At 42.9% G+C, this 23862-nt stretch overlaps 1 protein-coding gene across 1 annotated transcript in view; it reads left to right on the top strand.

Annotated features, from left to right (window-relative positions):
* Positions 1-12381, top strand: part of LOC124723092 (myosuppressin) — a 44298-nt gene extending 31917 nt beyond the window's left edge. Inside the window, exons 2-3 of the mRNA XM_047248270.1 lie at positions 9088-9293; positions 11924-12381. Of these exons, the coding sequence (XP_047104226.1) occupies positions 9089-9293; positions 11924-12021 (303 nt within the window). The 5' untranslated portion in view covers position 9088 and the 3' untranslated portion in view covers positions 12022-12381. The remainder of the gene's footprint in view (positions 1-9087; positions 9294-11923) is intronic.
* The last annotated feature ends 11481 nt before the right edge of the window (positions 12382-23862 follow it).

Genomic DNA, 23862 nt, shown 5'->3' with positions numbered 1-23862 from the left:
CCTGAAGCAGTAAGGAATTCGAAAGAAGTATCATTATTCATTCTACAGTGTCTGTTACACGACAATAACACATAACCATGGTTCATTTATATCTACTGGTAAAAAGCGGACGTAGTCTACCTACTCCCCGAAGAAATAGAGAGCTTATATTTCATGTCTCGTTTCATTCAGTTACAATAGCACAGGTCTTCTATTGAGACAGACCGTCGCCATAGTTACGTTCTCTGTTGTAGAAAACCAAGCACTCAGAGCATTATGTAGGATGTCTTGAATATCTAGATGTCACAGAAGCGCGGAAATTGGAACTCCGCAAGAAAGCTCTTCTCCGTAAATATAGCATAATATAATGCGAGGTGCAATTTCGGAAGAGGACAGATTTAAGTGCCAGCAGGGTGTACGTCACCTGCTATCCCAGCCACGAAAAGTGATGAAAGATAGGGCGCCGTTTTCTTCGGTAAGTGGCCTAGTAATTATTTGGAGTGTACTTGTAAATATATTTCCCCGGGGACCGCCGCCGGCGCACGATTGCATTAGTGACCGGCAGCAGTGCGCGCCGGTAGACGTTAAGATGGGCAGCACGTACGCGCACATTTTATTTGCCACGCTTAAAATGTTCCCCTGCGATTTGCTACGACCATAAACCTGTGCTGACATCTGTGGTAGCATTCGAATACGACGGTGAGGTAGAATGAGCGTATACGTTTAGCATCGCTGACAAATATATTTTGTTTTCCATAAAATAGTGTTCGTCGTCCAGTTTAAGAATCACGGCGCACTCAAAGCAACGTCAATTGCGTTCAGATGGTATGATATATTCATTTGAAAAGGATCAGGCACATAAAATTCTACAGCTCTAGAAGAGTTTTGTCACATTCACAATTTCTGTAATGTCTATGGACAAACACCGCCCCATACTAGTACAGAAAAATATTTCCTAGGCTACAACACGTCAATAATATCACCCCTTAAGCAACGGCTCTCCATATATAAAAGTGCCATAACGGTCATAGGAACGGATTCTTATTTCAGTGGAGTACGACTGAAATCACATGCCGTCCATAGTGACGGAATATTCTGTGGGTTACTTCTGAGTGAATGTTGGGGTGGTTCAGCCATTTAGGCTTCCGCCGATATCTGCCCCCACGATTTCTACCGCTACGTTTCTAATGTCTACGGTAAAGCCGAAATGTAGTGGCGTATATCACTTCTGTTGAATGTTAATTACATTTTCATACGCCTAACAATAGAAAACCCGCGTGACAAACCAGCATGACAACCTGGTACAAGAATACAGCAAACCACATTAGACCGACGGAACTGACGAGGAACTGGCAGAGTTCTTGGCCATCGCAGCTACCACACAGTTGACAAATGCCGTGATAGCCTCATGTGGCGTTGGCGTGTGTGTGACGATGTGACTGGCAGGTACAGAATTACTGCTGTCAGCGGCAGCACCCCTGCCCCTTGCGTAAGTGCGGTACTCTCAAGGGTGTCCGACAGCCGACGCTGAAACACCGACACGCGATTCTGTGCTCTCTGTACGCTAATTGCACTTCGCTAGGAACAGTGACTGCTGTCTTAGTGAATCTTAAGCGCTGACTACTCTGTTATCTCTTGCCATGTCAGTACTCAGTCAATTTTGTTACTCTGCCCTGCAAAATAGAAACAGGCAATAGGCCCTACTCCAAATGGTTTCTCCGATAGAACGCATTTTCATTGTTATTTACTTTCTGTATTATTCAATACATTGTCGGATTTACCCCCAATACAACAGTTAGTAAAAATTACAACATGCGTTTTACGGAGTATCGATTGAGAAATACGTATTTTTAACACATTGTCCTTTAAGCATTATCGTACACGTCACATTACAGCTGTTGTACAGCTCACAATAAATGTTCGAATATCCCACCGTCATCTTCAATGAATTTGTGTGCTCATAGGTGAACATACCACGTTGTTTGTGTGAGTACCTCTGCTCGTTCCCTAAAGAGCGAAACAGCGTCCATGATGAGACCAAGCAGTTCATCTCGCGTTTTCGCCTTCTGTTTGTACACCTCAGACTTCATCGAACCCCACAAACAAAAATTTAATGGAGCAAGGTCTGGCGATCTTGGCGGTCAATTAATTGTACTACCTCGACCAATCCAGCGATTAAGGTAAGACACATACGTGCGCACCAATAACCCAAAAACAAGTTAAATGTGTTCTACGTCGGAAACATTTTGGAATAGGGCATATGCCCATATGAAACTTTTTGATTCAGACGAGCGTTTCTGAATATTGCCAATTCCTCCTGGGATACCCTGAATATCATACATATCGAAAACGCCGTTTTTGTAGGTTGTTCTTACCCTATGCGTCAAACCACACCATTTCACTGCAGGACTTTTTGGCTTCTGTAGAAGACAAGCTATAATATTTTCGAATTTTATGGCAACCTGTTTTGAGATTCGATCATCCTGAAAAACTTTCTTTACAGATTCAGTGGTGGAAAAGCATATTTTTCTGTTAACACATCGTACCCCGATTGGAAGTTCTCAAAAATTTGCAAGTGCATGTTTCAGAAACAAAGCATCTCTTTGGTTGCGATATGAACTGTTGTACAAGCAATACAACAGCTAGGTTAAATAAGGAACCTCCACGTGCCTGCCTGAGGATATTTTACGCCAGCATTAAGCTGAGAGTTCTGCTTTTGGTGCAGTGTCGCACGTGTTGCGCAACATTTGCGGGAAGCTTTATATGTTGATATAGCAAAGTAGCAGCAAACAGTTCCGAAACTGTTAAGGCCGCGGCCAACCCTTCTCTTCTAATTTCAATCGGCTGGGCTTTTGGCAGCTACTTTAGAACGCAATTATAGCCTGCTAATGAAGTCTGACATTCTTGAGACAGGCGTAAAGTTAACAGGTTCAGACTTAACCCCATTTCCGAAATCGTTCGCACGTTGTCACAAAGGCACCATGAAGCATTTTGCGGCACTCCGCCGTCAAACTTAGGGCAATATTACGTCATGTAATACAGTACTGTGTTCGAGATCTGTGGCTTCTCCATTTCTGTGGGCGGTGCCGGCTGTGTATGGTGGAAAACACTTCGCGGAGAACGTTAGCTGCTACCTTCGTAATTAGTCTGAACGAAACTTGTTAGCCATTAACGTCCTTTTCATACGTCCTTGAGATATTTCTGAAAGACTCTGCAGAGCGCCTCTCTTGCAGAGTCTGCCACTTGAGTTTGCTAAACATCTCCGTAACGCTATCACTCTCGCCAAATAACTCTGTGACGAAACGCGCGGCTCTTCTTTGGATCTTCTCTATATCCTCCGTCAACCCGACCTGGTACGGATCCCACACTGATGAGAAATACTCAAGTATAGGTCGAACGAGTGTTTTGTAAGCCACCTCCTTTGTTGATGGACTACATTTTCCAAGGACTCTCCCAATGAATCTCAACCTGGCACCCGCCTTACCAACAATTAATTTTATATGATCATTCCACTTCAAATCGTTCCGAACGCATACTCCCATATATTTTACAGAAGTAACTGCTACCAGTGTTTGATCCGCTATCATATAATCATTCAATAAAGGATCCTTCTTGCTATGTATTCGCAATACATTACATTTGTCTATGTTAAGGGTCAGTTGCCACTCCCTGCACCAAGTGCCTATCCGCTGCAGATCTTCCTGCATTTCGCTGCAATTTTCTAATGCTGCAACTTCTCTGTATACTACAGCATCATCCGCGAAAAGCTGCATGGAACTTCCGACACCACCATCTAGGCAAGGGATTAGTGTGGCATTCGTGTTTTACAACGTGCGTACGGTAAATGCGGAAGCGTGAGTTATGGCGACGTTATTATCAAATGCGTCCAAAAAGGACAAACGCGTTGTTATTTTTTTCTTGGTTGCCGATATCCGGTAGACATCTATCAGAGAATGAATAATGTGTATGGGGCAGCGTGTCTCTCAAAACCCACAGTTGTGGAATGGTACAAGGGGTGCTGCTGCTTCATGATAACGCACGTCCCAAATATCGCAAATGTTGTAACGCAGAAGTTACGCCAACTCAAGTGGCAGACACGCGAGCACCCGCTTATATTGTCCTCTTCTCTCTCCATGCGATTATCACGCTTTCGGCTCTTTATCGAAGGCCTTGAAGGGTCGACGATTCCTGTCGGATGAGGATATGCAGGAGGCAGTTATGAACTTCTTCACGCAGAAGGATAAGGTGTTTTACCAAACGGATATCTTCAACCTGGTGCATCTGTGGCATGGTTGCCTCAATGCTCACAGTGATTTTGCTTGATTGGCATACCGATTCTGGACTGTAGGGCCTTCGACCGGAAACTTTTTGAGCGGCACTTCTACTTAAACCAAGCACCTGCTTCTACAGTTTCATTTGAGCTTTAGTAGCAATCATATAAAGAGAGACAGAAGAGACCGAAATCGTCTTTATAAATCTGAAGAAAGTAACGTTGATTCCTGGGCTCTTTCATTATGATTGAAGTGAAGCTATCTTGAAACCTGGGCACATAATGGTGATAGATACCCGTATAGAAAGTTAAACACAGTACTGAGGTATAAGCACTCTCGAATAAATTATGATGACCAGGAACTGAGTGATATTAACAATATTTTAACATACAACTCTTGCCTCAAATAAACCGTATTCTGATAAAATTGAGAAATTACAAACAAACATGTCGGCAGCAGAATTCATAAACTTGAAGCAACATGATCAGTATGACTGATCCCAAGATGGGAAAATTGCAGTGGAGTGTGGTGTTCAACAAGCCGATTAGCAAACTGACTCATATTTAATTTGTGGTGACATATGGTCACCCTGCACCGGACATGGGAAAATTGAGGCGATTTTTAGTACGGTAAGTAATTACAGATGCATCGCGTACAGACAAAGCGTGGCTAAATAGAAGCAGCCTGGGACCTATGTTTTATTTAGCAGCAAGCGGTTGTGCTGGGAGCGTCGCCTTTTGCAGGCGCCTAGACCTCATTTCAGATAAGCAGCTGAAGAGGATACGTACCGCGCAGCTACGGCCTTGCTAACCCATGTTGCGCAGCCCACCAACTCGTCACACCGCAACTTCGCCCTTTTCATCAGTGAGTAGGGAATCGTGGAATCATGGGCCATTCTTTATTGACATAGCACTCAGTCACGTGCAAAAAAAATGTTTCTTAACACCCGCAATTCACACTTTTTATCTTACTGAACGATTATACATTGTTCGTCAAGAGTAAAACTATACAGATACCTCCGCAAACAACTTAAGTTTACTGAAGCTTCTTCAAATAATATTCACCAACAGAAGCGCCGATAGCTGTGTAATATATCTTTGTAAGGAAAGAGACTTGATAATAAATACAACGTATTTCCTTTGTCTAACACACAATGAAGATAGAATGATACCGACCTTTCCAGGAATACGTGAATAACCAATTACTGTAATGGTTTTCTCAAGGTGCCTTGAGCAACCTTGGACTCATGTCTGATCCATTGCTAGAACACTCTTAGAACGCGAGCCGATGAGCAATCAACGAGTAATAAAGTTGCCGTACCTCAATCTAAAATCACGCTAAAAATCGAACAAAGTGAAAGAGGATAGTGTACGAGTGATTTTTTCCGGCTTGTTTATATAATTGAACATCACTGCTGCTTTAGAAGGATATTTTCAGTTTTTAGAAGAAAATAATTGTAACTATTGGTACACGCGATCACATTTTCCCAGACTTCAGAAGAATCGGATACAGTTCTTAGTACTCCAGACCACATCTCCCCACTTTCCAGAAGAAATAGAGTACTCAAGACCGCCTTTCGCTCTCTCCAGAAGAAAGAGAGTTGCAGTTTTTGGCATTTAGGACCACATATCCTCACTATATAATTAAAAGGCACATAAAACATAGTCACAACACGTTCCAATTGCAAAAATTAAAATTGTACAAAAAGTCTAGTTTTCATTACTCTATAACTAAGTTGATAAGAAGTTACGGATTACGCACCACTTGCATGTAACTGTATAGCTTAACTACAGTTTTCAAAGAAAAACACATCTAAAATGAGAAAAACGGGCACCCAGACGCTTTAATTTGCTTAGCTTTTGCATACTTGGGTTAAGTTACGGCATCATAGACTGTAAGGATATAGTATTTTCAAGGTCATCCGCCTACTACAATAATAATCACAGGACAGAGAGAGCGCATTATTGTCTTTATAACTTAATCGCATCGTGTTCCTTTAATCTGAGTACAGTCAGGGAGCTGTAGGGCCTATTTTTTTTTTTTTTTTTTTACAGAGGCTCTTCGATAAGCACAGTTATATCTGTTAGAACTACTGTTTTCCTCGGTAGACTGTGAAATAACTTATTATAACAACAAAAAAGAAAAGGCAGATAGGCGTGCCGCTCAAATTCTCGAATTCTGTCTCGATTGTTTAGTCTCCTTACTACGTCACTAATCATAATTATGCAGCAGTTAAAGCACTAGACACATTGCTCGTATTCCTGTCCGGTCATTCTGATCGAGGTTAGCCTTCATTCTGTAAATTACTTCAAGCGAATGCAATAAGTCACAGACGGTTTCCTTCCTTATCCTTGGATAACTGCTACGTCTGTGTTGGCCAGCCGCGCGGTTTGAGGCGCCATGTCACGGATTGCGCGGCCCCTCTCGCCGGAGGTCGAGTCTTCCCTCGGGCAAAGGTGTGTGTGTCTTAGCGTAAGTTAGTTTAAGTAGTGTGTAAGCTAGGGACCGATGACCACAGCAGTTTGATCCCTTAAGAGTTCACACACATTTGAACACTTCTGTTGATCACGCCTTCGACATGTCGTCTACCTTATACGTTTATTTCTCCCTTATTATATAGCTCTGCCGAATGATTTCATCCCTTTTATGTACCACTACAATTATTCGTGTGTAGCCCCTTTGGTTGGCACAGTTTTCGTTTTCTTGGCCTCTTCACTTTCAATAACTTTCACCCTTTCAAATATGTCAATTATCGTTTGTCGTTTACGTTACCATTGCGTTAGCAATAAGATCGAAAGTGATAACTACTGGATGTTCAAATAGTAAGCCACCCTTTTGGAGTTACTGAACTTACTGAGAGTGATTCTGTCAAGCGGTTCAAGCAACTGATACGTCGCTGTATGTTCTTAAAAACCAGCAGTAATGTTTGTTGAGAAATTGCAGCAAAATATCGTTCGTTTCTTTTTTGTAATTCATGAGTAGTGTGGAGGTGAATTTTGTCTGCAGCCATTCTTAAGGTACCACTACAAGAAAAACTTTAGCGGAGATTCACAAATCCATCAAGATGGAATATTGTCTCATCAGGCCAAAACCAACTATTGAATTCTTTAGCATCTGTCATTACAGATGACATGAAGCACGGACAGAACACGACATTTTTAATTTGATAGGAGGATGTAAATGTTGAGGTAGAAGTCGTGGGAGCATAAGCTGCGGGTGGTCCGTCTTATAGTGATTGCCTAGGTCTTGAAGAGATGAACATGAGCAGCCACTAGTTGCACCAGGAGGCAAACTGATTGAGATGAAGGGTCCTTTGGTATCGCCAGACGGAAATTTGAACCCCGGTCGTACCGAATGGGAGTTGAGTGTGATAGACGCTGTACCACCTCAGTCGATAAAGTACGGGTGGTGAACAAAAATAGAGAAACATTAAAAACACAACACATTACCATGCCTGATACAGTATAGGAAAACCGTTGGCATTCAAAACAGCTTCCAGTCACGGAATAAATAAATACAGATCCTCTATGCTTTTCAAGGGAATCGTATACCGTTCTCCCTGCAAAATAGTGGCAAGTTCAGGTAACAATGATGCTGGTGAATACCAATCACACACCTTTCTCTCCAAAGTAGACAACCAAGGCTCAATAGCGTTGAGATCGGGTGACCGTGGTGGACAGACGAGATGCGACAATTCATTCTCGTGCTCACAAAACATGTTCTAGACAATTAGAGCTGTGTGAACTGAATCCTGTCATCTTGGAATACAGCATCGCGATTGAGGAACAGACATTATAGCATCAGATAGACCTCATTATCCAAAATGGCTTGCAGAGTAACAACAGAGCCCGTGGAATACCATGATATGGCTGCCCAAATCTCACCAGAATCTGCAGCATGTTTCACTCTTAGGACGTAAACTCGACCAGAAGTTGTAAACTGTTTGCAGCAGGACTCATTCGTCCAAATGATTTTCATCCATTGCTCCGTGTTTTGTGGCTTCGGCTCCACGTTTTCCTGTTACAGGCATTTCCACACTGATGACTGGTTTTCTAATTCTAGATCGCCCTGTAATTCCCTGTTTCTGAAGCTCTCTTTTAGCCGGCCGAAGTGGCCGTGCGGTTAAAGGCGCTGCAGTCTGGAACCGCAAGACCGCTACGGTCGCAGGTTCGAATCCTGCCTCGGGCATGGATGTTTGTGATGTCCTTAGGTTAGTTAGGTTTAACTAGTTCTGAGTTCTAGGGGACTAATGACCTCAGCAGTTGAGTCCCATAGTGCTCAGAGCCATTTGAACCATTTTTTTTTTTTTTTTTTTTTTTTTTGAAGCTCTCTTCGTGTTGTTTTGATGCTGATAAGGGATCGCGAATACTTTATTCATCTCTACAGTTACTTTTTCAGCTGTTATCCTCTTATTTTTCGTCACAATGCACTTCAATTACCGCCCCTCACGTTCACTGTAAAACACGCTTTTTTCCGCTTTGTGACTTAGCACATGATGTTTATCGCTTTCCATGTATCCTGTACAAATCATCGATACGGTGCTTCTTGAAACACCGAACTCTTCTGCAACCTCGGTTACGGAAGCACACGTAATGCTCTGACAACTACGCAGAACACTGTTCTAGCCACCGCTGACACTTGCAACATGTTGTCGGCATTGCACAGGTGCTACTCGTGGTCAAATAGGACAGCGCCACCTGCAGGCTCGGCTAATTACTGCATTTATGTTGAAGCATACATTTCTCGCGGTGTTGCCATATTTTTGTCCAACCCCTGCACGTCTGTGCAGCGCAAGTGGCAGACTGGCTGAGGTTTTGAGTGCCCCCGCGTGTTGCAGGATGCGCAGCTGTATGGTGATTGTGGTAGCCCTGGCGGTGAGCGCGCAGCTGGCGTGGTGGGGCGCGCAGGCGAACGCGGTGCCCGTGACGCGGCCCATCGTCTGCGCCACTGACGACGTCTCCCCGCAGATCCGCAAGGTGTGCCAGGCGTATGAAGCCTTCTCCGAGCTCGCCACTTCCGCCAAGGACTACCTCGATCATTTTGGTAACTACGCTACACATTTTCACTTCCTTTATTTTCTTTTATACGCACACCATTTCATTTTATTAGCCTATCAATACCTAAATAAACTGCCACATGAAAGAAAAAAAGAAAAAAGTGTGTCGCCTTAGAAACACTCGAAACATTCAGGATATGGCAGCACGTTTCAGAAGTGTTAGAAGCGTTGTGTCGAATATGCATCTACCGCTACTGGAGCTTAAAAACTGTTAACCTTCCATTTGTTTCTTAGCGTCGCATTGGTATGATGCGAATTCGTGACACTCGGCGTTTAGAGGTTGAGTAGAGTTTATAGTTTCTTTGGTACGGAAGATGCGTCTAGTCTCAGTTGGAAATTCATTAATCATCCATAGAGTATCTAAATGTGACCTCTTAACCAAATAAATTACGGAAAAAAGTTTAGTATTGTTTGACATTGAACCTAGCAATATCAAGGCATTTTCTATAACGCGCATTACCATGGCGAGGGGGTCTCGATTGTTGTTGAATTATATTAACAACGCTATTTTTAAAGGGGTACTGATATGTAAGTAGGGCTCGGAATCTGAAAATACCTTTAGCAGTACCAACGCACATTTAATAACGTGTACTACCGACTTTATGGTCACCAAAAAAAATTTAGAAATTGCAAATTTGCTTCATTGTTGTTGACTTTTGCTCTCAACATAGTTTTTAAAGAGATATTGATGTATAAGCAAGACCCTAAACCTGGAAATATTGAGTACGACGTTTCCTGAGGAAAGTGGCATCTATTACAGAGAATTACGTTTTGGGTTAAATTTAACTGAACAATTTAAAACTTATATGGAATCTAGTAGAAGAATTTGTAAGTGTTGGCAGAAGAGCCAACACCGTGTCACTAGAGGAGGCCGAAATACACGCGTTTTAGCTCATGCAGGCTGGCGTGAGGAGGGAAGAACTACACTGACGTGAGGTCTGGAACATGACAAGGAATTAGAATTCAGAAAGCGGACGTAATTAGTTTGATACTTAACTTTAATCCATTAATGATGAACGTCGCTCTTGACGGTACATGATTCACAATATTATCTGTTCAGGATACATAGTAACTGAATATGGCGTCTTGCTAGGTCGTGGCAAATGACGTAGCTGAAGGCTATGCTAAAATGTCGTCTCTGCAAATGAGAGCGTAAGTAGCCAGTGAACCATCGCTAGCAAAGTCGGCTGTACAACTGGGGCGAGTGCTAGGAAATCTTCTCTAGACTAGACCTGCCATGTGGCGGCGCTCGGTCTGCAATCACTGATAGTGGCGACACGCGGGTCCGACGTATACTAACGGACCGCGGCCGATTTAAAGGCTACCACCTAGCAAGTGTGGTGTCTGGCGGTGACACCACAGAATTCATTAAAAACAAAAGGTGGGCATGAAGTAGTCCTCCCCCCCCCCCCCCCCCCCCGCACAAATTTGGAAATTTGTGGTAAGGTCTTATGGGACCAATTGCTGAGGTCATCGGTCCCTAAGCTTACACACTACTTAATCTAACTTGAACTAACTTCCGCTAAGGAGAACACACACAACCATGCCCGAAGGAGGACTCGAACCTCCGATAGGAGGCCCCCTCGCACAAAGTACCCCATCCCCCTCCCCCTCACGTTGGTATTACGATGATGATAATGATGATGATGATGATGATGATATTTGGTCTGTGGGGCGCTCAACTGCGCGGTTATCAGCGCCCGGTTGGTATTACGAGAGTTAAAAATGTGCACTTACACCATTTTTCGTTACACACTTTTAACTTTCGTCTTCGTTGGTTCGTGTCTGCAGAAAAATAAAGGGGGATTTGTCCTGTGTCGACCTTGATGCTGTATCATTGTTATTTGTTTTTAGATACACCAGGGTCTTCCTCGATCACTCTAGTAATCACTCCAGATGTTTACCCCAACTGTTTTTTTTTCCACGCACCTTTAAGGTTTTATTAACCGAAGTGGCGACTGAGTTTCCACGTACAAAAGATACTTGCGGTCTTGGCTACGAATTCGTTTATTATTCGTAGAGTATCTGAATGTGACCTCGAAATAAATAATTTAGAGAAAAAAATTCGGTACTGCCGACAAATGCCGTCATCTTGATATTGTTTGATCTTAGACGTGTGCACTTACACAATTTTTCGTTATACACTTTTAACTCTCGTCATGACTGGTCCGCTTATGTATAAAATAATGTAGGATTCGTGACCTTGCCTTGATGCAATACACTGTTATCTCTCTTTCCCTATACACATTTTGACGGAGCTGTAATTCCGTCAGCGAGTTTTTCTTTTCTTTGCTTGCATATTAGCTGCACGTTAGAACAGAATCGCATGCGACTGAACACAACAGGCGAGGTGATGCTCGCAGAAAACTCTCGCCTTCAAGGTATATCACGCGTCCTCGTGTGGACCTCCTCCTCCCTGCATTCTGCACTCCTTGGGAATCGAACGCACTCGTGTAAAACTGCCGGCTTGTTCGAAATACAGTTCTGTTTCCTCTGTTCCCAGCCATAGCTTTTGCACTTTTTCAGTTTATCTCAATGATTATAACGCATTGAAGTATTGCATGGTACGTAAGAACCGATGAGATATTGGTAGCAGTGGCGTGTCCTGTGCTTGCAGCTGCGGAGGCGCACCGACAATCGGTCCGCCCGCTGCCAGCCGGCATCAAGCGAGAAGACGTCGGCCACGTCTTCCTGAGATTCGGCAAGCGGCGATAACCTCCCAGCCCGTTAGACCATATGTATAACGTCTCTGTAAACGATGCTTTGAAATGATGCTAAAATAAATGCCATTTATATAACTAAACTATTGCTCTTAATAAAATTAAACAAATTTCACGTAATATATAACAAAAGAAAGAAACGTTCTGAAACTTATAATAACCACATAAGAAACAATATCTGAAATTGTGCCCATCTGTTTGAAACATCGAGGAGATCAATAATGACATATGTAATGCCATTGAAATTCGTATTACTGCGTTGGAACCATTTCCTTGTTATCATATGTTACAAAACACACTGATTCTTCCTAAGATTACCTATGTAGAAACACTGAAAATCACTGAAGCCACATTCCCAAGCATACCACACAATAAAAACTGTTGAAAAAAAAGAACTCTGTAACAAGTCACTAAAATAAATTCGTCTCTGTCTGCCTGCCTATCTATTTGTCCAGCTACCTACCTGTCGCCATCTACGTACACATCTGTGTGTGTATGCGTTTATGTGTGTGTGTGTGTGTGTGTGTGTGTGTGTGTGTGTGCGTGTGTGTATGTGTGTGTTTACAAGGAGAAAAGAGGCATTACGCATAATGTACAAACGATTTTATGTGTGATCGATTAAGTGTGCTGGGAGAAATTTGCATATTTGGTTTGCGTCACCATAGGAGATGTAACTAATACTGCCCCGTCCTGGATATCCTTCAGTGTAAATGTATTTAGTTCTTTCGGAGCTTTTCAGTGCAAACAGCCTGGATCTTTGGTACAGATAAGAGTGAAATTCAATCATACTAATGGGGAATAGGAGTCAGTTTTGCATCTGTAGTAAATAATTAAATAAGAACTGTGTTGTTGACTGTCATACAGCATTCAGGAACGTATTCATAGGACAGTCGCTGTGTTGCTTTACTATTCACTAGGCTGATTTCTTCCTGTGTTGATGAGAATCGGGAGCATACGAGGGCAGGCTGAAAAGTAATGCTTCCCAATTTTTTATGACGAAACTCTCAAAGTTTTTTTATAAAACATACGTTGTTAACATTTCACATCTTTATTCTTCGTGTCCTCATATTTGTAGCCCTCTGCCGCTAGAGGACTACGAATTGTAGAGTGTAACGTGGCGGTGTGAAACGTAACTACATCGGTTCGTGAGAAACAGCTTGCTGCAATCGAGTTTCTAGTTCGAAGAATTCCTCCACACATGGAGCACACACACCACACACCAGGTCTGCGAAATGTGCAACAAGCCGACTCCTTGGGTTCACTGTCATCTGTCATCCCCTCTACAGTCCAAACTTGGACCCAATCGATTTTCGTCTGTTTTCAAACCATTTTCGAGCACTTCACTTGACAATGATGAAGCGGTCCAACCACAGAGTTTGGCTCCGTCAACTAAGTCAACCATTCTACAGTAACGGTATCAACAAACTGGTCTCTCGTTGGGACAAATGCATTCATTGCCAGGGTGGTCATGTTGAGAAATAAGTATGTAGACGTGAAGAATAAAGATTTATAATGTTACTAACGATTGTTTTGTTTAGGAAGCTTTAAGAATTTTCACATAAGAGTTTCGGAGGCATTCATTTTCAGCAAGCCCTTGTAGATTTAGTATTAGTCACAGGCTTCATTCTGGGAACAGGATAAAATAGCACTGTCAAACTGTTCAACCCTAAACAAGTTATTAGCTAGTCTATCGGCTTAAACATTAAGATGATGGGGTGGTTTCATACGCAAGCAGTTGAGCTCCCAGACTGCACTAATATATTTTTTTAGTTTTATTATTGTCAGTATAGTTGACATGATGCTCTGTACAGTTGATCAGACATGGCCTGCGTCTCTGTAAGAGGTTTTCTGACAGCAGTACAGCCAGGAGCGTGACGTTGGTTGTGTGTTCGCAGCAGCAGTGCGGGATCCCGAGCTGTTCGTGGAGGACAAGCGACCTGATGTGGACCACGTCTTCCTCAGGTTCGGCCGCCGACGCCGATAAACCAGCCGCAATCACTTATTTATCCTTTTCACTAATTTTAATTTCTCCCTAAGGAATCAAGTCCCAAACTGTGTATGCATAAGGAAAGGACATATTATGGCGTGACAAACTGTACTCAGTGGTGTATAGTCTAAAGAAGCAAAATAAAATGTGTGATCTAAATCATGCAACTTGTTCTGTTCGTCTTTTCATTGTAACAACACCTACTCCTTTCTGTACAAAAGTAGTGCATCAGTAAATGAATTCATTGAAAGTATGCTTAATTTTACATTTTCTCAGAAGGAATGAATTCATTGAAAGTATGCTTAATTTTACATTTTCTTCAAATACATCATGATACTACACACTCGGAGATGTTCTGCTAAAGTATTCGGAATTCATATTCAGTCTGTAACATACCTTTTACTGTACATATCACACATTTATTAGCAGTAGAAGGGCATCTAAAATAGGTAAGTATATTTACATGATTGGTAAGCTACAATGACGGGAAAAAATCCCAACACAAAGAAATAATTAACACAGAGTAATGAAATTTGGTGAATACATTCATCTAAGTAACATATTTAAGTGATTAACGTTGCAGTTCACAGATTAACGTAAGCGCGAGAAAGGCCATTGCAAATGTGAAATTGTGGTACATTAATAACCGGTGAAACCACCAGAATGTTGAATTAAGCATTCAAGCGTCCATTCACTGTGTCGTACAGGTTCGGGATGTCAGTTTTTGGGGTAGAAAAAAATGGCTCTGAGCGCTATGCGACTTAACTTCTGAGGTCATCAGTCGCCTAGAACTTAGAACTAATTAAACCTAACTAACCTAAGGACATCACACACATCCATGCCCGAGGCAGGATTCGAACCTGCGACCGCAGCGGTCACGCGGTTCCAGACTGAAGCGCCTTTAACCGCACGGCCACACCGGCCGGCTTTTTTGGGGTAGACTTCCATGCCTGTTGCACTTGGTCGGTCAATAGAAAGACTGTTAATGCTGGTTGTGGATGACGCTGAAGTTGTCATCCGACGATGCCCTATACGTACTCGACTGGAGACAGATCTTGTGATCGAGCAAGCCAAGGCAACAAGTCGACACTCTGTAGAGCATTATGGGTTACAACAAAGGTACGTGGGTGAGCGTTATCCTCTTGGAAAACAACCCCTGGAATGCTATTCGTGAATGGCAGGACAATACTGTGGTGCCAACTGCCGCACGGATTGCTACTACAGACAATGCGCCACAGAGATTCGCCGAACACGACCGTCTTCCATCTCGGAAGTGTCACGTGGTCGACCGGAGCCCGGTCGTATTGTCACCATACCTTTCCGTGACCACCGCTACATTTCTGCTAAGTCTTTCTGCAGTATCGCGGAAGGAACATGCAACTTCTCGTAGCCCTACTACACGAATTCGTCTTCTTCGTCGGCTTAAAGGCATTATTGACTAACATCAATAAACTACGTCCAATCTCAAAGTTAATTAACGCTCACGGCCATTACAGCACGTATTTAAGGCAAACCTGATTCGCATTCTCATGGTGGTCCTATTTACTCCACTCTTATGCAACCTGCGCGAAATGTGAATAGATGTCATATTTCCTACCAACCTTGCTTTATCTCGCACAACTCCTTTCTTTTCCGTCAATGTATATAACGGTTCATGATGGGAAGGACCCTCCATGGTATTATTCACCGTAAAGAAACTTCTAGAGAAAGAGTATAACAGATGTAAATCGAAACATAAGGCTATAGATAGAGGAATTTTGAATGAAATGGGTTTGGCTTTGAAGAGATTAATACCTGAAGCCTTCAGTGATTACCGTAACAGAATCTTAGAAAAATATCTCCAAAACTCAAAGAAATTTTTGTCTTATTTAAAGGCTACCAGAGACATCGTCCAAGTTAGGTCCACATTCTCATGAAGAGCACACGAACCGAAATTGAGGATATAAAAACAAAAGTATAAATAATGAACTCCGTTTGCAATCATTTCTGTACTACGGAAGATACAGATGTCCTGCCTTAGTTTACTTCTCGGACAACTGCAAAGGTGAGTAATATAGATGTTAGCGTCAGCTAAATTACACGTGGCTCGACGGCGCGATGGGATTTCTGTCAGAGTCTATACAGAACTTGCAACTGTGTTAGCCCCCATTGTAACCAAAATACATCGCAGATCCCCTGAAAGAAACAAGTGTGTCCAGTGACTGGAAAAAGAACGGGACACATCCTCCTGCAAAAACGGTAACAGACGTTATCCACAAAATCACTACCCAATGTCATTAACATTATTTTTTGTAGAATCCTAGAACATATTCTGAACACAAACATAATGAAATATCTCGAACAGAATTACCTCCTCCATGCTAACCACCACGGATTCCGAAAACATCTGTCGTACGAAACTCAACTGGCACTTTTCTCTCGTGACATCCTGAAAGCCATGAATGGAGGCAATCGTGTATACGCAGCACTGACTTCTAAAAAACATTTGACTCTGTATCACAATAACGTTTATTAACAAAAATTCTGCTGTATGGGGTATTAAACAATATTGGTGACCAGATAAGGGTTTTTTTATGCGGAGGACGCAGCGTGTTATCTTGGATGGAGAGTCGTCAACAGAGATATGTCACTTAAGGTGTGTTCCAGGGAAGTTTGTTCAGACCCTTACTGTTCATGTTTGGTATGAATGACCTTCCAGGAAATATTATCACTAACCTCAGGCTTTTTTGCGAATGATGAAGTAATATATAATGGAATACCGTTTGAAAAACGCTGCAGATATACTCAATCATTTCCAGGTAAGATTTCAAAGTGGTGCAAAGTTTGCCAACTTGTTTTGAATGTACAGAAAGGTACAATCATGCACTACACAAAACGAGAAAAAGACGTAGTATCCTATGACTATGACTATGACTATGACTACGGAAAAAGTTCAAGGGAATCGTAAAATGCGTTTTAGACAGGTACGTGCCGAGTAAAGCTGTGAGGGACGGGAAAAACCCATCGTGGTACAACAACAAAGTTAGGAAACTACTGCGAAAGCAAAGAGAGCTTCACTCCAAGTTTAAACGCAGCCAAAACCTCTCAGACAAACAGAAGCTAAACGATGTCAAAGTTAGCGTAAGGAGGGCTATGCGTGAAGCGTTCAGTGAATTCGATAGTAAAATTCTATGTACCGACTTGACAGAAAATCCTAGGAAGTTCTGGTCTTACGTTAAATCAGTAAGTGGCTCGAAACAGCATATCCAGACACTCCGGGATGATGATGGCATTGAAACAGAGGATGACACGCGTAAAGCTGAAATACTAAACACCTTTTTCCAAAGCTGTTTCACAGAGGAAGACCGCACTCCAGTTCCTTCTCTAAATCCTCGCACAAACGAAAAAATGGCTGACATCGACATAAGTGTCCAAGGAACAGAAAAGCAACTGGAATCACTCAACAGAGGAAAGTCCACTGGAACTGACGGGATGCCAATTCGATTCTACACAGAGTACGCGAAAGAACTTGCCCCCCTTCTAACAGCCGTGTACCGCAAGTCTCTAGAGGAACGGAAGGTTCCAAATGATTGGAAAACAGCACAGGTAGTCCCAGTCTTCAAGAAGGGTCGTCGAGCAGATGCGCAAAACTATAGACCTATATCTCTGACGTCGATCTGTTGTACAATTTTAGAACATGTTTTTTGCTCGAGTATCATGTCGCTTTTGGAAACCCAGAATCTACTCTGTAGGAATCAACATGGATTCCGGAAACAGCGATCGTGTGAGACCCACCTCGCTTTATTTTTTCTTGAGACCCAGAAAATATTAGATACAGGCTCCCAGGTAGATGCTATTTTTCTTGACTTCCGGAAGGCGTTCGATACAGTTCCGCACTGTCGCCTGATAAACAAAGTAAGAGCCTACGGAATATCAGACCAGCTGTGTGGCTGCATTGAAGAGTTTTTAGCAAACAGAACACAGCATGTTGTTCTCAATGGAGAGACGTCTACAGACGTTAAAGTAACTTCTGGCGTGCCACAGGGTAGCGTTATGGGACCATTGCTTTTCACAATATATATAAATGACCTAGTAGATAGTGTCGGAAGTTCCATGCGGCTTTTCGCGGATGATGCTGTAGTATACAGAGAATTTGCAGCATTAGAAAATTGTAGCGAAATGCAGGAAGATCTGCAGAGGATAGGCACTTGGTGCAGGGAATGGCAACTGACCCTTAACATAGAAAAATGTAATGTATTGCGAATAAATAGAAAGAAGGATCCTTTATTGTATGATTATATGATAGCGGAACAAACACTGGTAGCAGTTACTTCTGTAAAATATCTGGGAGTATGCGTGCGGAACGATTTGAAGTGGAATGATCATATAAAATTAATTGTTGGTAAGGCGGGTACCAGGTTGAGATTCATTGGGAGAGTCCTTGGAAAATGTAGTCCATCAACAAAGGAGGTGGCTTACAAAACACTCGTTCGACCTATACTTGAGTATTGCTCATCAGTGTGGGATCCGTACCAGATCGGGTTGACGGAGGAGATAGAGAAGATCCAAAGAAGAGCGGCGCGTTTCGTCACAGGATTATTTGGTAACCGTGATAGCGTTACGGAGATGTTTAACAAACTCATGTGGCAGACTCTGCAAGAGAGGCGCTTTGCATCGCGGTGTAGCTTGCTCGCCAGGTTTCGAGAGGGTGCGTTTCTGGATGAGGTATCGAATATATTACTTCCCCCTACTTATACCTCCCGAGGAGATTACGAATGTAAAATTAGAGAGATTAGAGCGCGCACGGAGGCTTTCAGACAGTCGTTCTTCCCGCGAACCATACGCGACTGGAACAGGAAAGGGAGGTAATGACAGTGGCACGTAAAGTACGGCAGAGGAAAACCTTAAAAGGAGATCTCGTTTCAAATCCACAAGGATTAAAATGGAGTAGGTGGGGGTAAAGCTCGCACCGAGGTTTTGAACGGACCGGCATCGGTTCAGGAGTTGACCACCTGGTAGCAAATTTGCCTTGTTGTAACATTTTGTTTCATGAAAATTTGTTCTGGCTAATAGTTCCAGAGGTGATAAAATGAGGTAAGTCTATTTTTTACTACAGACATGTAACTTTTCTTATGTTTTACTTTAACATTGTGTAATTTAGGGTTTGAAAAGAAGAATCAACGGATTACTCGTTGCCACTGTTGCAATTGGGCTTCACTTTAGCTTGAAAGTAACTGTTCCAGTTGGTCCCCAAAATCAACAATGGCGCACTTGTCAGAAAATGGCGAAATGGGACAAATTCCCACAACACCAACAATGTGACGACAATTCTTCATAGATAATCCCCGCAAAAAGGTGACATTCAACACACGCTGCGTGAGATTATCCCATCCGAAGATACAATTCCGCTGTCTAAAATATTTAGGAGAAATTTTCTTGCAAAGCACTGAAATGTGTGCTTCTAACGTCGACGAAGAAGAATGCATGAGAAAAGAAAAGCTTACTACTCATTAGGAAAGACGCGACAAAGAAATAAAATGGCGTGCTATAGAAACGAAACGACTAAGTTAGATTTCATTATACTGAGGTGACAATTCGTGGGATAGCGACATGCACATACAGAAATGGAGGTAGTATCGCTTACACAAAGTATAAAAGGCCAGTGCACTGGAGGAGCTCTCATTTTTCTCGGGTGATTCATGTGAAAATGTTTCCGATGTGATTATGGCCGCACGACGAGGATTAACAGACGTTGCACGCTAAATGGTAGTTGGAGCTTGAAGCATGGGACATCCCATTTCGGAAATCCGTAGGGAATTCAATATTCTGAGATTCACAGTGTCAAGAGTGTGCCGAGAGTACCACATTTCAGGCGTTGTCTGTCACCACGGACAAAGTTGTGGCCGACGGCCTTCCCTTAACGACCGAGAGCAGCGCACTTGAGTAGAGTTGTCAGTGCTAACAGACAAGCAGACAGCGTGAAATAACCGCAGAAATCAATGTGAGACATACGGCGAACGTATCCGTCATGAGAGTGAGGCGAAATTTGGCGTTAATGGACTAATGCAGCAGACGACCGTCGCGAATACCACTGCTAGCAACACGACACTGCCTGCAGCGCCTCTCCTGGGCTCGTAACCATATCGGTTGCACTCTAGATGATTGTAAAACCACGACCTTGTCATATGAGTCCCGATTCCAGTTGGTAAGAGCTGGTAGTAGGGTTCGAGTGTGGCGCAGACCCAAGGACAAAACGAATCCAAATTGTCAACAAGACACTGTGCAAGCTGGTAGTTCTTCCATAATGGTGCGAGCTGTGTTTACACGCAATAGACTGGGTCCTGGCTATGTTCTCGTAGTTGGAGACCATTTGCAGCCATTCATTGAATTCATGTTCCCAAACCACGATGGAATTTTTATGTCAATGCGCCATGTCACCGAACAACAGTTGTTCACGATTGATTTGAAGAACATGTGGACAGCCGAGCGAATGGTTTGGCCATCCAGATCGCCCGATAGGTATCTCATCGAAAATTTATGGGACATAATAGAGAGGTCAGTTCGTGCAAGAAAATGGTTCAAATGGTTCTGAGCACTATGGGACTTAACATCTGAGGTCATCAGTCCCATAGAACGTAGAACTACCTAAACCTAACTAACCTAAGGACATCACACACATCCATGCCCGAGGCAGGATTCGAACCTGCGACCGTAGCGGTCGCGCGGTTCCAGACTGAAGGGCCTACAACTGCTCGGTCACATCGGCCGGTTCAGTTCGTGCACAACATCCTGCTCTGGCAATGTTTTCGCAGTTATGGATGGCTGTGGAGAGAGCATGTTTCAGTGTTCCTGCAGGGGACTTCCAACGACTTACTGAGTCCATGCCCCGTCGAATTGTTGCCCTACACAGGGCAAAAGGAAGTCTGACAGACTATTCGGAGGTATCCCATGACTTTTGTCACTTCAGAGTACATCATTGCCAAAAAGGAAGAAAACAGATGAAACAACAGAAGAGTATTCTTCAGAGTCAGAATCAGACTTCTCACCGGCATTGCGGGGCTTTACCTCATTTTCTGGGGTAAAAATTAATAATCAGACAGAGCTGGAATTGTGATGAGTTATAAGTAACCAACATGACGGCGTCAACTTAAAATCTCGAAAAAATCTATCTATCGTTCATCACAATATTAGAAAAACTGAAAAGTACGGGCCTTTACCCTCACCTAACCTACTCTGTATATGTTACATCTGGTACCATATCTCAATAACGGTTACGCTACAACAACGTATGAATTTGCAAGAAACGATAACAGACCAAAATAACAGGGAATAGCGTTGGACAGAGCATCATCGCATAGATACCACCTGCAGAGAATGACTAAATTGGTAAATACAGCATTGGGTTCTGATCCATCTCTGATATCGTATAATCGCTAATCACCTCCAAAGATCCTCATAGTGGACAGATGAAGCACCATAATTTTTACTTGATAGAGAAATGATGCAAAATCTGAAGCATATCATGACAGAGTAACTATAACATTGTGACCCACGCAACCACTAATATACATTGTCCGAAAAAAATAGTGAGTCACCCACAAGACGTGTTCGGATGCGAGTGTAACTTCCTATACGTACACAACATCGACGGATACGTAAATAATTATAACTGCAATTCTCTGTGACAGGTAGAATGGCCACCAAAGTGCATTCGTGTTTACTGTTGTTACCAGGATGGGTAGGGTTTGTAAGGAGCATGGAGAGGGTCATATGTTGAGTTATGCTGTGAAGGACACTTACATTCCGTGTACTCTTTTGAGATGGCGTTATCAGCATCTGACAGAGATTGAAACGGACCTAACTTTGTTTTTCCATTTGGTCTGCTAATAGAATCGTGCAATATCCAGATTTTTGGGGCGTTTGGAAATCACAGTGGCTCGATTTTGGACTGGACTGGAACGTGAGGATAGTATACTCGTCGTCAAGGTTCAGATCGACCACGTCTGACCAACACACGGGACGATCGTCGTATTATGCACCAAGCACACTGCAATTACTTCACAACCGCGCCTTCCATCCGATAACAAGTAATGGACTCCCTGCGACATTCTCTGTCATCCTACAACATCGATCGGAGATTAGAACTCCCGGACTAGGGAATTACCCTCCCATTCGTAGGATGCAGTTAACACCACAACACTAACAACTACGTTTGGAGTGGTGATGTTACCGGGAAACATGAACTCTGATGGATGGCGTCACATTGCGTTCAGAAATTTATCGCGGTACTTCACTAACTCGGATGACCATCGTCAGCGACTGAGGCGGCGACCTGAGAAATGGTTCCACTCTTCCAATGTTATGGCGAGGCACAACGGTGTTATTCCTGGTATCATGGTGTGGGGAGCATTCGGGTATGGTTCAAATGGTTCAAATGGCTCTGAGCACTATGGGACTCAACTGCTGAGGTCATTAGTCCCCTAGAACTTAGAACTAGTTGAACCTAACTAACCTAAGGACATCACAAACATCCATGCCCGAGGCAGGATTCGAACCTGCGACCGTAGCGGTCTTGCGGTACCAGACTGCAGCGCCTTTAACCGCATTCGGGTATGACTTCGGGTCGTGACAGCTAGTAATTGAGGGAACTGTGGCGACATAACGCCACATCAAGGACATACTGAGTTCTCATGTGTTACCTTTCACGGACAGTGTCATGGTGCCATTGCTCAAGAGAACAATGCTCGTTCACACATGACTCGTGCCTCTATCTCTGCGTCATGTTGAAGTACTCGCGTAGATTGCAAGATCCCCACATTTGTCCCCGATAGAACATGTGTGAGACCAATTTGAACGTCAGCTCCTCCCAGTAGTAGTATCCAGAATATCTAGGATCATTTACAACGATTGTGGTCCAGATTGCCTCGGGAGATAATACAGCGTCTTTCCCAACCGAATCAGTGCTTGAATCCAGGCCAGACGATGTACAACGTCATACTGATAAGAAGACTCAAGCTGTCAAGTTCTTTTTAAATTTGATTCGAGTTTTTAATCACTGGAGTAACATGAAATATCCACTCAATCCTTGAAGTTTCATGTTGTTTCCTTCTCCCCTACTGTGTGATTCGCTTCTTTGTTAGGCAATGCAGAAACTTTCAACTTCAACGGAAAACCTTTATTTGCTTTAAACCAAGCAAAGGCGAGAGGCAGCCTATACATGGAGATTTCTGCAACCTGGGGCCTACAATGTGACCTCCAATATTACAGTGGAAAGGTGCAATACTCTGCATCTATCACAATGCAACATGCAGAGTATGAAATGACTATGGTCTTAACAATCTAGTACAGTTTCCGAAAGAATCGGCTGGAGAAAATTCGAACAACAAAGTAAAATTAAAATAGCTATCTGATTGTTGTTTTTGAAACGGTAGAGTGGCTGGACATGGCGAGTGGAACATGACGGTTTTAAACATAATATGTAACAAATCAAATTTGTCAGTGAAAACATTTGGAAAATTACACTTCGTCGCAAGAACTAAATTACAGTCGTACGAAGTGCTGCATCTTAATAGGAAGGTGCGCTTAGGTAAAATTAGTGACAAGACAAATCAATCTTCATCTTCAAGAGCACTGAATGGCATTTAGAAATGGTAGCAATTGATTCCATTTTTTATCAACTAATCTTCAAAATCAACTCCTCAAGCACATAAATTACAAACATACATGAATACTTTTACACGTGTGTGTATATTCAACCAGCTTAGGTCTAGCCCTGGTGGTAGCAGTACACAAAATATTGGAAAGCAATTGATTGTGATAAGCCTGTTGATTTCCCGTGGCGCACTGAGGTTGCACCTCCGTCTTTTGCGT

The sequence above is a fragment of the Schistocerca piceifrons genome, chromosome X (assembly GCF_021461385.2).
Source record: "Schistocerca piceifrons isolate TAMUIC-IGC-003096 chromosome X, iqSchPice1.1, whole genome shotgun sequence".
In the NCBI taxonomy this organism is placed as follows: Eukaryota; Metazoa; Arthropoda; class Insecta; order Orthoptera; family Acrididae; genus Schistocerca; species Schistocerca piceifrons.
The sequence above is the reverse complement of the archived record's forward strand: the minus strand, read 5'-3'. Positions and strand labels throughout refer to the sequence as shown.